Source organism: Tauraco erythrolophus, chromosome 19, assembly GCF_009769465.1.
Source record: "Tauraco erythrolophus isolate bTauEry1 chromosome 19, bTauEry1.pri, whole genome shotgun sequence".
NCBI lineage: Eukaryota > Metazoa > Chordata > Aves > Musophagiformes > Musophagidae > Tauraco > Tauraco erythrolophus.
Genome location: NC_141483.1, coordinates 4,821,334 through 4,835,799, shown reverse-complemented (window position 1 = coordinate 4,835,799; position 14,466 = coordinate 4,821,334). Strand labels below are relative to the sequence as shown.

Below are 14,466 nucleotides of genomic sequence, written 5' to 3'. Positions count from 1 at the left end.
GAAGCGTGATGGAGACAGGAGCACAGCAGGTTACAGGAGGCACTGACATAGGTAGCGTTTTTGTTCAGTTGTTGCCTTAACCAATGCCTCTTATTTCAGAATAAGAGGTTTTCAAGAACAGGCTGTATGTATTTTTATCCCTGGATCAGAAAAAGAAAATGGAGAGAGGCTCTGTGTTCTGCTGACTCCTGTTCACCCTTAAAAAAAACCCAACCACCAACCAACAAAACTTGATGTCTTCCCTTTCCATCACTCCAGGTAAATAGTACTATAGAGCACTTGCACTGCGTCTCTGTAGTTCTGTAAATGTGACAGAGCCCTTCGGCTCAAGAAAGGGAGTTCTGGATGATACCCGATCTGTGCAGTTTTGATGTTGGCATTTGTGACAACAACAGAAACCTGGGAGCGTTGCAGCTTCCTGCTTTATGTAACACAGAGACAACAAAATCTTGTTCTCGTAGCATACATTTACTGCTTTTTAATTTAGTTAGAACATGGAGCTGTGCAAATCACAGTTCATAAACCCCACCCACACATCACCCAGGACTCTCCCCTTCAGGGGTCCCCTCACAAACCAGCCTGGGAGGGGGAAAGAAAGGGGAAATCCTATTAACAATCCTGAATCCACTGGACCCAGTTCAGAGAAGCTCCTCTGCTGACTCACAGCACAGGGAGTCCCCAGTGTCTCTAAAACACCACTACACAGACTAAAAACACCTCCCCCGCATGCACACCTTTTGTCAGGTGATGGATGGTCCCATGTTATTTTACATAATACTTTAAACTCATGGGTAGGGGGAGGAAATCAAAGAAACAGCAAAGACTGACACCCATTCCCCACCATTCAATACCCAAGGGAGTGGGGGAAAAAGGAGCACACTAAAAATCCAGTTAAACCAAGATGTTTGTGAAACTTAAGAGCAGGACTCGAGCCAGCTTTTTTTGTTCTGCCAACCATATGAGCTACTACAGCAGTAGCTTTCTTCCATCTTCCACTGAGGGAGGAGGAGAAGTGCTGGAAGAAAACACACCCCCAACCACCTCCCAATGACTCCAAGCCCTTTTTTCTCCCCAAAAGCAGGGAATGACCCTGAAGAACATTTCTGCTTGGAGAATCAGCTCAGGTGCTGCAGCAGCAGCTGCAAGAAGGACCTTCAAAAGGAGCAACTTGCACAGCCTGCAGACGAGGATGAGGTAATGGCAACTGAATTACGAGTTCTACAGCTGCCACTCCAGGGAGGATGAGACATTCTCCAGCACTTTTCTGCTCATGACAAGTCCATCCTTTAAGTAACCTTGGGCATATCCCCCTTTGCCATTCATTGTCCATGTACAAAATCTGAGCCACTTCAGACCTTCGGCTTTCTGAAGAGCACCTTCTGTCACCTTATGTCCACAGGCTGAGAGCTCAAGCAGCTTCAGCACTCCAGGGATGTCCACAGCCAGTGCCTAGTGCAGTTCTATGGATTCAGATTCAAATAATCTCACCTAGGTTAAGATTCTTGGGCAGGAAAACTCACTGTGCACACTCTGGGTCTGAAGATGCTCAAATGGCTCATTTGCAGCCTGCCTTGTTCACCATCAGGAAGGCAAGCAGAGCTCAGTCTTAGTGTTTCCAGGCAGGCTTTTGGAGGTATTCAGAGACAGAGGAGGAAAAAACCCATAAAACCAAACCAAAAATTCATACACGCTTCCCACAGACAAGGTATTTCAGGAGAGCTGCCCAGTTCCTGGGGCTTTTCACTCCCTCCCCAATGCACATTGGAGGCCAAAATCTCAGTGGGTTGTTCTGGAAAACACATGCACAAACATACACACACGCACACACACGCTGTCCTGGTGGGGCCTTTTGCCGGATGTCCAATTTCCCCAGCCTTCTGAGCAGGGTAGTCAGTGGGAGAAGCAGTTCCGGAAGCGCTGGTCCTTGCTGAGGACAGTCTCCTATAGCAATTCCCTCCCTGGCACACAGGCTGGGGTGGCTTCACAGCTTGCAGCCAAGTTCTAAGGCACCACAGTAAAGAAGCCTGAAAAGGCCAGAGGAACATTTCTCAAGCCAGAAAAATAGTGTTGAGCAGCTTTCCTAGGTGCAATTGTCAGGAAACAGCCCATTTTGCTTCTGAAACATGCCAGAAATCCACAGTGAATCAGGATGTCCAAGAGGAGGGGTATTGGGTGAGGAGAGAGAGAGGCAATGCAGCAAACACAGTGTGGTGCCCCGTTAATGCCCTGGAAGTGGCTGAAGTGCATCTCCCTCCCTGTCGCTCATCTCGACTCCAACGAGGTGGTGCAGGCAGCAGGACGCGCTGACTAGGTTGTGTTTTCAGGTAGCTTGTCACGGTTCAGTCCATACTGCACACTCACGTTGTGGTCCAGCTCCTCCAGCTCGGATGGAAGTGGGATGGCAAGCTCTCCCAGGTAGAGAGACAGAGCTTCAAAGGAATCTTCCAGCTTGGAAAAAGGGGGCCTAGAAGCAGCAGTGAGGAAACATGAGTGGGAAAGAGGAAGCAGAACAGCATCTGGAAAGTCATGCAGGCCCCTGTCTCATGCACAGAGGTGTGAGCAGGGACACGATCCCTCGGCATTCAGCTTTAGAGATTGCAAAGATCCCATCTGTCTGGGCTACCCGTTTTTACAGCCAATGATCAGGGAGGTCCAGCTCTTTTAGAACTCACTTAGCATCAACACTGGCGTGAAGCTACAAGTATTACAACTGAAATCAAATGAAGTATTCACCTTTCAGAGCTGCTGCCAAGGTCTGCCCCTACTTTTTGTACATGAGAAACCCTAAACAATCACTCCTCCTTTACCCTGTCTGTCTCTGAAATTGTTTCACAGACCTCCACCATGTAGAGCGGTCTCTCTCCCAAGCTGATCAGTCTTTGGTCTCTCCTCACATGGAAGCCTTTGAGCATTCCCACAGAAGGTTGGAATATAGCCCTCTTCCACCCTCTGTGCAGTCCTTCCACTAAGGGGATACAGACACCTCCTCCAGCTTACAAAGAGGAGTCCTCCAGACCCCAAACCTACCTGCTCTCTGGTTCCAGTCTGCAGCAAATAGCAGCCAGAGGGAAAAAGGCTGGAGGACAGTCAGCAGGAACAAACTTCTCCCAGAACAGCTTGACATTGAGGCCAAAATCCAGTGTGCGTGGGAGACAGTCCGGGTCAGCATAAACCTGGCCTATGATCTAGAGAAAAATGAGAGAAGCGCTTAAGTACAGCAACAGGGTGTTGCAGGGTGTTAACAAACAGGGAACTTCAGCATCGGGCAGAGGCTCCTTCAAAGTATTAGGGTGAAAGGGAAAGAGCAGAAACACCATTCTCCTTTCCAATAGGGCTAGTTGCACAAGGGAACAAGCAAACTCACAGACAAACTTCACATGAAACTTTTTCAAGACCTGGTGATGTGGCCACTGTTGTGTAGGAAGGCCCAGACGCCTTCTCTTTCTCCCCAGGGTCTTTCTGCTAGAAGATACAGGATGATGTGCACCTCCCAGAGAGCTCGACAGTGTCTCACTGCTGGGTCAGCTACTGTGCTGCACGCTGCTGGGGATGATGCAGACCCTCCTGATTGCAGGTAATCAACACAACTTGCGTCACCATCCCATCTCTCCCTTCTCACACAATCTTACCACTCCACCAGCAAAGGTTCTCTGTCTACGGAGCCTGTCCTAAACAATGCTGTGAAGGCACCAGCACCACAAATTCTGAGTTGCTCTGTTACTGGCAGATTCAACCACCAGAAGGTAGAGGCGGAGAAAAGAGCAACCATAACCAATGCCCAGGAAGTTGCAGGAGAGGCAGTAGAGGAAAGGGCTGGCTGGAACAGAGAGAAGCCCTGCCCCAGCACTCAGAAGTCCCAGTGCTCACCACCTACCTGGCTGAGGTGCACTCACTCCAGCACTAGGGGACTCAAAGTGTAATTTAGAGGGAAGGAACCCACAGTGGAGAGCTGTGGGGTGATCTGGACTCAGACAAGGTCAATGTCAATTCTCTCCCATCGGGAAGAGTATTGGGTTTAAAGCCTCATTGGATATCACAAAAAGGGTGTTGTTTATATCCACCCAGGCTTTTCTATGCCAACTCAGCAGGACAACCACATCCTGTAACTAGACAGTGGAACACTCATTATGTATTTTGGCAGGGTTATTTCCTTATCTGTTTGAGTGTGTAACTTCTTTTTTTAGCATCTTTATTTTGGTGACAAAGAAAATGTTAATATGCTACTACCCCTTTATTTGTCTTTTTTCTAGATGAAACAATTGTTTTAATCCCGCATACAGATTTTTCAAGTTCCTAAATCTATCACTCACAACCACAACATTCTCTGAGAGGCGGGCCCAGTGTAAACAGAGCTCCAGATGAGGCCACAGAGATTTATGCACAGATATTTTCTTTGTCCCCTTCATCCAAGCACTGAAGATGAAACTGTGCTGGTCTCCCCTGGTGTTCTGTAACTGCTGTGTTATCTGTACACATAACAGCCCACCTTTCATCTGTACTTCCACTGTCTTATACACCTTTTAAACTGAAAATACCTTGCAGCTTTTGAGTGGTGCTCTTTGATCTGCAGACAGAAAAGCCTGATAAAACAGTAAGACTGTGCATTGGCTCAGAAATAAACTAAGCCAACAGACTTCAGAGTGCAGGCTTCATTAATCGACCTGCAGAGAGGTTTCAGTTTCCCCTTTGAAGTGAAGTGGCATCCACAGTGGAGGCCCTGAATTTGCTGAGATTATACAGCTGATTGTTCTTTTAATGAACCAGTAGAAAAAGGTATCACAGTTTTAGGGAATATGTCTACTTTCAAATGGATACCAGGGCTCAATCAGAATTTGATGGACTTTTTTTACAGCTTCTCTGACTCCAGGAGGTACCTCTGTACTTCTTTCAGTCCAGGATGAAATTCCCTCTGGGACCAGAAAGTTATTTTCCTTGAGAAAACAGGGGCAGGGTAAGCTTATACTCCCAGCCTAAATCCCTGTGCTTTTAGGTCACAGGCTGCACACTCAGACACAGAGAACTGGCTGATACGACGTGTGCCAGGAGATGGCAATGGGGGAGATGTCCATCAAAGATGCCATGTAATGTCCTAGTCTTACCTCACAGAGAACAATCCCAAATGAGAAGATGTCCACTGTCTCATCATAGCTCTGTCCTGCAGGAAACATAAGACATTCAGATCTGTGAGAGACAGTTTCCCATCCAGTTATTCCAGGAGCTGCCAGTCCAAAGCTTAACTAAGCCTATGCCCTGGAGGGCTCTACAAAGAGAGACAAAGCAAGGCTTAAATCTGAGCAGGGCCAGTTGCCCCAAGATACGTACACCAACTGCATCTTCCTATACACTGCCATCACATATCTTAACCCTGCTTCTTTCTTCTGCTGGGGAACTAAAGGACAACACAGGGAACCCTTGTGTATCAGAGGTCTGAGCAAATGCTAAGGGTAACTATGGAAAGCTTCTGCCCGTTCCCCTTGATTGCTGTTCTAGCGCATCTCTGCAGTCCACTGAGTCAGTGTTCGGCTTCCCCAGCAGCCACTGAGTGCCCCGTCCCTGCTGCAGTGACTGCAGAGATAATAAATTACACACTAGCAGCACTTTGAATCTGGGAAAGCAGACTGGCTCCAGCATGCCGTTATCAGCTTACAGACACGCCCCTCCCAAGCCAGTATCTGGTAAACAGCCTTGCTTTCAGAGGTGATGTCAGACTCCGCTCTTGCTGTTCTCTTGACAAATACCAGGTATGAGGCAGGCTCTGAGAAGCAGCCTCAGAGTCCAGTAGGGCCTGTAAGCCTTGAGAGAAGGAAAACAGAACAGCACACAAGAAAGCAACATGGAGAAGAGTTGAGTTGAGGGAGAGGAGCCAAGTGCTCCCTTCCCTGGTGGACTATGTTGGACAATACTGATATCGTAGCCAGCCAAACTGCCCAACCTGGTCAGACCGACCTGCTCATCAGGAGGAAACTGTATCCGTTGTATTTCACCCTTACCTCAACTCCTGCAGGGGCAGTTTTTCCCCTAAGGGACATAGTTCACCCTTAATGCAATTGAGGGCTGCATGCCAAAAACCTGATTTCCCTGCACTTGGACAACTCCCACTCCAATCCTGAGGCTTCAGCAAACCTGGCAGCAGATGGCTTCTCTGTGGATCTACACAACAGGACATGTAAGCCTTATCCTGGAGCCTAATGATTCCCTGTCTCAAGGGGCAGTTCCAAAGCGTGAAGCTATAACAGACATTGATCTCAGGTTCAGGCTTATTTCAGGCCTCTGTTGTCTTCTCTGTTATCTGGATCATAGCAAGTTTAGGTCTGTTGCCCTCCTGAAGAATCCTGCTGTCAAGCCAGAAACATTACCTTGGCTGGTACAAAGGCTTCTCAGGTCAGGTACTGCAAGAGAAGTGCAGCTAAGGTACCTGTGTGTATAAATAAGCTTGCATATTAGCAGGTCTAAAACCAAAGGCTGTAATAGGTTTGATTGTTATTAGGGCTCAGAAGCTTTCGGTAATCCTGTCATCCCTACACCTTGTCACAGGCTGTCTCCTCACCTGCACCCTGGTATCAGTATCTTACCATTCAGCATTTCTGGGGCCATCCAGTACGGGTTGCCAACCACCGTGTAGCGCTTCTTCCTGTCACTCTTGCGTAGGGTTCGTTTCTTGGCAGATGGCTTCTCCAAAGTGGGCTTTTTTCTTTCCTCCACAATCAGCCGAGACAGACCGAAGTCAGCCACCACCACCGTCTTATCCTACACAAGGGATTTAGTACAAGCCACTGATTCCTCTCAGCTCCCTTCAGGAGCAAAGAAGCTGCAATTCCCGTTCACTATCAACTACACTGTAAGGGCAACCATCGAGGTTTCCTGCAGCCAGATGAGTGTAGCAAGCTGTCTAGACGGGTGTAAAACACCCAATTCACAATACCAAATCATCATTTCTTCTCTTTATTGTCTTGTTTCCTGCGTGGTCACTAACACTAATCCCATCAGTTTGACTGCACTTGCCAGGGCAAATGCAGACCTTTCCTTTCAGACCCTCCTATTCTACCTGGCCAGAAATTAACTTAGACTTTCAGCCTGGGTCGTTTGCAGCCTACGTGTGAATCTCATGTTCCAGCCAAGTGAACAAGGGCAAGGGTTGAGGCAATGAAGCTACACAAAAATCTTGTGACCTAACGTTTCAAAAAGAGAGAGCACACACATCTGCACACACCCGCACACTTGTCTGAATCCCAAATGCCACTAAAAAAAGTCATCAAGTGGTTAAAAGAACGGAAGCAGCAGAACATTTGTTCTCTACAAATGTAGAGAACATTTCATAGTTAAGATAAGGAACAGAGCTGTACTAACTCTCATAACGTGAATGATAACAGGAGATGGTGCCACAGGAAAGGGGGTAAGATAGCAGAAAGAAGAAATGGTGAAAGCTAGATCACTCTGGAAAATCCTGTGTGAAGATGAAGCTCCCTTGTTTAGGGCACTAAGAGCCTCTCTGAAACCAGTTCCACCCTGAGAAAAGAGGGAACATCATGTGCAGAAAACCAAGGGAGGGAGATAACGAAGAGGAGCAGCATGCTGTGGGGAACAGAGGTGTAGCTCACCAACTTGATGAGGCAGTTGTGTGAATTCAGGTCTCTGTGAATGATGCACATGGAGTGCAAGTAAGCCTGGAAACAGAGGGAGAAAACTTGGTGTTAGGGCTTCCCAGGCGGATATGTCCCTTCACATTTACAGACCTCGACAACCTCCCTGCTAGTAGCCAGGGAGCATCCACAACCCCTCATGCACCACCCTACTGAAGCAGCTAATCCTGACTCTGGAGGTTTGCTCTGTGATGAAGGGACAGTCCAACTCACCATTCCAGAGGCAATTCCTTTGGCAAAGCTGACCTTCTGCTGCCAGGGAAACGGGTCCTGAAAGACAAGTCCTCAATGGTCAGGGACTGTCTTACCAGCCAGCTGGTGACAGCAATTCCTTCGCAACAGGGACTCTTGCAGAAGTCAGAGAAAGATGATACAGCCCCAGGAAGAAGGCGCTTCCTGCCCTAGGGCACCCACAGCTAAGCAGCAGCTTTTCCACACAGCTCCGAAGACAACTGACAACGAGCACCATAAGACTGGTACAACCAACACCACACTGTCAGCCTCATTGAGCAGAGGTCTACCGGGCTTCCATACTCACCGCATTGCGGAGGAAGTCCTTCAGGGTGCCCCCCTCAATGTACTCAGTGAGGAGATTCAGCTTCTTGTCCTTGTACAGTACACCGATGAACTTCAGCACATTGGGGTGATCCAGGCTGCGCATCACTTTCACCTGGGAAACAGAGACATCCCATGCCAAAGAAGACAATGGAACAAGTCCTGACAGATCCGCTGTATGGTGACAAGCACTCCAATGCTGGAGGTCCCCTCCAGGGATGACGGAGTACACTCAAACCTCAACCTTAAGGCAGTCAATACTGTTGCCTCTTCATTTTCATGCTGTGCAATTAACCTGATCTTAGTCTTTAAGGAGAGCACCCTTGAGTTTGGCTAACTTTTAAGAGACAGGAGCTCTCCAGGGCAGCTATCTGGTCTGTACCGCATGTGTCAAGGCTGAAATAGCTGTGTCAGGTGTTTGGGGAGCTGCCTTTAAGCTAAATCTGACTTTGAAAAACATGGTAGGCAGCCACCAAGAAAATAGTTTAGCTTAAATACAGCAGGAGTCTTAAATATCTTATAGATGTTGGCCCTCACGATTTGTATTTCTGCACAAGGCTCAAGGGATAAATCCTTTATGTATTGTACAGCTCAATTTGCCTCAGACTCAGGCTGCTTTTTATCATTGAGAAATCAATAAACTGGGAGCTGAAGCCACGTCTGTTGCTCAGTGTAAGTGAGCTGCACACTTCACTGCAGCAAACATTCAGCTCATGTCAGCTTTTCACTGTGTGATGTCTCCCTCCTCAGCGCCTTGATTCCTGCCAGTTGCTGGCATGATCACTCTCTCTCTGGACGAGATGGAAGAGTTCCACCACACTACTGGTTCAGAAGCTTTTTGGAATCTTGCTCCTACCTCTGTCAAGAAAGTCTTCTGTGTTTCCTCATCACAGCGAATCAGCTCCTTCATCACCATCACCTTTCCTGTTGCTTTGTGAGTCACCTAGTGGAAACAGAAACCACAACTACAGGCAAGGTTCAAGAATACATCGCTCCAATGCTCTTGCAACTCTTCTGAAAGAGAGGGTAACACTCCCCTCCACCTAGAGAGGAATATAGATGGGAGAAAATTCAGAGCCCAGGGATCTGCATAAAACTGCATGAAATTTCTCCTTTCAGAATTCAGCAAATATTCTGTACGCAAAACAGAAACTACCTAAAGCTGACAGCGGATCATACCAAGAGATCAACAGCATCCCAAGAAACAGAGCTGAAGTCTCCGTTTTAGGTAGCGTAGAGCCAAGCACGCATACAGGCTGCTGTCAAAGCCTCTGAAGGCATCACTTCCATCCTTGTGCATGCCTCAAGTTCCCTCACAGAAAGTACCTGCCTAGCATGATGCCCATGTTTTGTACACAGACCCCAACAGCTACATTCTGTATCAGCAAAGGAATCAGCATTCACTTGCATTGGAAACCAAACCAAACAACCCAAAACTACATTACTACATGCTTTGGTTTTATGGGGACTCTGAAGCCTGATGGTTTCTGATAAGCTCATCAAACTTACTTATGCGCAAGCAGAACTGGGATGTACAGGCTGTTCAGTTATGGCAGGAAGCAGTTATTTTACCATGCTCCTTGGGAGTGTGTTGCTACCTGCAAGGAATGTCCCAGAGCGGTGGCAAACACATAGAAATCCACCGTAAACATCAGGTAATACATTTCCTGGCTCTCAACATGGAAAGTATTTCCAGTTCCTCAAGGGCTGTTTGCCTGTATCCAGCTAGTTCCCGGCATTTTGCTGTGTTCTAGAGGTTTCCTTTAACCAGCTCTGCCTTGTTTGCATAGGGTGCATGAGTGGGTAGAAATGGTCCAAATTCTGATGAGCAGGTTTTCCTGGAAATCCTCTCCCGTTCAGTTGCTTAACTTGGACAGCTCAGTCTCCCTAAGATCTCCAGGTAACTAAACAACCACCTTATCTCTAGGAACATAAGGAACTATTCTGACCAGATACAGTACTTGTTGCATCGAACCCAGTCAACCTGAAGCTCAAGAAAGGTGTGACTTTTTGCCTCATACCTCTTAAAATAAAAAGCCTTTCAGAAAACCTCTAGAACCACATTCCAGAACACAAGACTCAGTTATAGTACTTAGGAAGCTTATGAGCTCTTGCAAAAAACTGCGGCACGCTAGTTCTTTTTGGAACCATGGGACATAGCAAGGCTGATATAGGTGGAACACGAATGCATGGAATAACACAACAGAAGCAAGAGTACAATATTCTTCTGCTCCCGTCTGAAATCAAGCATCCATATACAAGTAGCGAGCCAGGGAATACTACACATTTCAGCCAGGGACATGAAAGCCAGGGACATCTAATACCCAAAGATAAAGGGAAGTGAAGAGACAAAGACAAGACAAGGCTAAGTGGAATTCTTAAGCTGACATACCAGCAAAACTGAAACAAGTGTCATCATGAAACTTCAAGAGGGCAATTTTAACTCCCAGAGCATGCACCAGAACAGGATGGCTATTGGGTAGTCTGAGCAGAAAAGAAATGCCTTTGTGCCATTAACTGTGGGGACGCAGATGACAAAAGCATGCGACAGAGGAAAGGTTCCGCTTACCTGGACCTGTTATTTCTCTATGAGCAGAGGAGAAGAGAAATATGCTCATTAGTATAATCAAAAGCATTGGGTCTGTAGTGCTGGCTCACCACCTCCCATGGAAGCATGAGATAAGTATGGTGGCTGAACACCTGAAGTTTATACAGGTGTAAGGAGAGAAGTCCCTTAACATGGTGAATAGTAACCTGAGCACTGAGGAGCTCACTGCACCTTGGTAAGGCAGAGGAAGCTGCCCCCTGATGCTGTCAGGGATGCCAAGATGCTGAAGCACCCCCAGTCAAGACCAGAAAGCTTAAATACAAGAGAACTGCTATTAATGGAGATTTTAATTGTGAAAGTCATGCAAGACCTGACCACTACCACCATACTGACAAGCCATTTAGGCTCTGCTGGGGGTTCAGAGATGGTCACTACAGCCTGACACTCCCAAGCATGCCACACCAAGGGTGCGTGAGAAATGCTGTACTGGGGAGCAGAATGCACCTCTTCATAAGAAAGATGCTCATAAGAGAATGTGTAGCTCATTCCCCATTCTCCCCACCTCACCCAGGTGGTGGCTGTTACACAGGCACTCTGGAACTCTAGCTCGAGATGAGTAGTATGGCCAAGGTTGACATTCAAAGGGGACAAAGTCAAAACTGCCTGCAGCCAGAGACACTCATGGTCAGGGAATGAAAAACAGAAATGGATCTCACTGAGCAAACCAGATGAGTTCCAAGACCGATCACTGTCAGAAAGGCAAACGCCAGTGAGACAGTGGCGAAGGATCCCGAGGTGGGCAGACATTGCTGTAATCAAAGTAAATGACAAATGTTTGAGGACCTCCCTCACCTTGATGGCTTGTCCAAAAAATCCTTTTCCTAGTACTTCGCCATGAATCAGGTCACAAGGCCGGAAGATTTGCTGGGAGCAGCTAGAAGAGGAACGTAGGGATTCAGAACGACTGATGTCACGGCTCAGAAGAAGCGGTTCCTTTGGAGAACTGGGGCCAGGAGATTTAGAAATGCTGTTACTTCGCCTAGAGAACAAAGGAGACAGGAAGATCAGGAAAGCTGCTAGGAAACTTTTGGTCCAACATATCCCGTCATTATCTCCTTAGGGCCCGGTTTCTACATGTACTTCAGTGCTCTTCGTATCTCAAAAGCCAGATGCTCTCCCAGCACCATGGAAGCTCTTTACAAACCTAGAGCAGCTTCCACGTCAGAGCTGCCTAACAACAAACCATCTCCTGCACTGGCTGTCAAAGGTGGAGCTCTGTGAACAGGAGGAGGAAGCTGTGAAGACGCTGCACTTGCTATCTCTAAACAAAGATTAAAATACTGGTAAATGACTAAATGAGCAACTGAGTGCCCCAGGCTAGGAAGACAAGATTTTTCCCAAATCCCAGGTCTCAGACATATTCCCTTTAAGGAGACATTCTTCCCCAGCCATTTAAGGCTGCTAGAAATCTGACCTTTACATTTTTTAACTGTAAAACTTCATAGTTTTCTGTTAAAAGTAGAGCTCCTTATTTTTATTAAGGCAAGTTTGCCATCCTGAAAGGCAATGGAGAGAGTACACGTCAATAGCAAAATCTAAAGCTCTCCACTGCTTCGGCAACGGTTTCTACCAAGGCTGGTATCAGAGGTGAGTCACGTCTCTGCAGTCATTTGCAATCGTGGGACCTCGGCACAGGGCAGCCCAGCCAGGTAGCACAGGGTAAAGGCAAGCTAGGTCAGAGGCAGCGCTTCCAGGTCTTTACCTGAGGGAGCGTCGTCGGAGCGTTCCTTCCAGATTCTCCTTGATGTCCAGTGGGGAGAGGGAGCGTGGGGAAATGGGCCGTTTTATGTGGGTGGGAAGACGGGAGTCCAAACGAAGCCTGTCTAAGCGCTGTGAGACAGGGTCATGCTCTATCAGCAGCTGAAGTGTCTGGCTTGTCTTGCGAATCAGGTCCTCCACCTGCAATCAAACCAAAGGACAGGATGACAGCAGGCAGGAGGAACACAAGTGACAGGAGATAGAAGAGACACAGCAGAATGCCCCTCAGGAATCAGAGGAGAGAGTTCAGTGAGATCACTTCATAGTTGTGGTTTAGTCGTGCGCACCACAGCTGTCTAACCAGACAAATCAAGCTAGCAACACAGAAGTTCCTTATGCTATCCAAATCCTCCTCACCAAACACTTTTTTTTTCTTTTTTTTCTCAGAAACGTTCAAAACTACACAAGCTTCCATCCTGAACAGTACTGCAAGAAACAGCTTTGCAAAAGCTACATGGAGATTTATGTGAGAGATGTCTATTGTGCTCCTAACGTTCTCTCCAGCACCAGCAGTGAATAAAACCCTTACGTGGTGAAGGTAACAGTGGTCTCACTACACTCTTTCAGCATCACCTGGTATCTGTATAAAGCATTTACTTGTAAATACACACATCAAATACTTTTATTTTGCCATGGGAAACATCCCTAGGATCAGCTGAGCCTTCGTCTACTAGCGGTTGTCTCTAAAAGGATCAGAACAGTGGACTTCACTAACAACACATGAAGAGTCTTCACAGCCTCTCTGTCCTCTGAGATGTCACGGCACTACAGTTTTCTTATTACCTCCCTTCACGTTTGAATGCCACAAAATCAGAACTGCATTCTAATTGCGTTTGCATCTGTGACATTTTCCTTTTCAGCTGGAAGGGGTAGCAAAGTTTGTCTTCATGTTTCTTCCTACTGTCAGCATGAGTACTATGGGTGTACGCACAGTCTATGTAGGGTGGGAGAACAGTGCCAAGAAACAGAAAAGCTGTAGGAAGGCAGACGAGAAGGAGGTTTCAGAACAGAACTCTACCCACCTCCTCCACCTGTAATGTACGAATAGGAGCTCCATTAATCTCCAGGATACGATCTGCAGGGTGGATGGCGTTTCGGACATCTGGGCTGATGTGCATCCTGTTAACTCTAAACATGGGAATTATAGCGTGTGTGGGAAGTCAGTTTTGCCAAAATTATAAAAAATATTTGATCTCTGACACTTCCCTTCATATTGGTATTTTGAAATAAACCATTGCTAATCTACGAACACAGGGAGCTACCACCAGACCAAGTGCTTAGGTCTGAGCTGGTTTGGGGACAGCTCTTCATTTGCTCAATGGCAAAAATTGTCAGTCCATTAAAATTTGCCAAACGTTTTGTGTTCCGTGAAGGAGACAGCACTGAGAAATAAAGTTATCAGTTAAGGCATCACAAGAGCGAAGTGGAGACCAAACACAAACAGCTATTAGCCGACATGTCCCTGTTGTGCCGAGACAGATCCCCTCAGCAGTTAAAGCAGCTGGCAGGACAGCAGCACTGCAGAATTTTTACCAGCTCCCTCTGCACAGACATGTACCTTGCACACAACCTTGCCATACTCACTCTTTCACCTGGACACCAGTGGCATAGCTGGAGCAGCCACCTTCAACAGACACGGAGAACCCCCTCTTGCCATCCGTAGCTGCCGGCATGGAGATGAGGGTCAACGTATAAGGCAGCTGCTCACGCAGAGACTCAGTGGAGTGTTTTTCTATCATCGGTGTCAGCACAATCTGGTTATGGCATTTTCCACTAAAAGAAGTGAAGAAAGTCTTTATGGCAGGGACCCATCCCTCCCTGCCAAACTCACACTTCTAAGTTCTCTCATTGACCTAAGCAGTAGGTTTTAGAGCTTACTCCCTTCCTTCCTCCCGCCCTCAAAAG

The 14,466-nt window shown here is 47.2% G+C and overlaps 1 protein-coding gene across 2 annotated transcripts in view; it reads right to left on the bottom strand.

The window, feature by feature from the left end:
* Window positions 1–2,098: 2,098 nt before the first annotated feature.
* Window positions 2,099–14,466, bottom strand: part of LIMK2 (LIM domain kinase 2) — a 30,614-nt gene continuing 18,246 nt past the window's right edge. For both annotated transcript variants that reach the window (XM_086623393.1, XM_009989198.2), the window contains 12 exons: window positions 14,146–14,334; window positions 13,584–13,689; window positions 12,506–12,702; window positions 11,596–11,782; window positions 9,052–9,138; window positions 8,179–8,310; window positions 7,854–7,910; window positions 7,599–7,664; window positions 6,573–6,747; window positions 5,100–5,155; window positions 3,028–3,185; window positions 2,099–2,464 (listed from right to left, as the gene is read on the bottom strand). In XM_086623393.1, coding sequence (XP_086479519.1) covers window positions 2,308–2,464; window positions 3,028–3,185; window positions 5,100–5,155; window positions 6,573–6,747; window positions 7,599–7,664; window positions 7,854–7,910; window positions 8,179–8,310; window positions 9,052–9,138; window positions 11,596–11,782; window positions 12,506–12,702; window positions 13,584–13,689; window positions 14,146–14,334 — 1,567 coding nt within the window. In that variant the 3' untranslated portion in view covers window positions 2,099–2,307. The remainder of the gene's footprint in view (window positions 2,465–3,027; window positions 3,186–5,099; window positions 5,156–6,572; window positions 6,748–7,598; window positions 7,665–7,853; window positions 7,911–8,178; window positions 8,311–9,051; window positions 9,139–11,595; window positions 11,783–12,505; window positions 12,703–13,583; window positions 13,690–14,145; window positions 14,335–14,466) is intronic.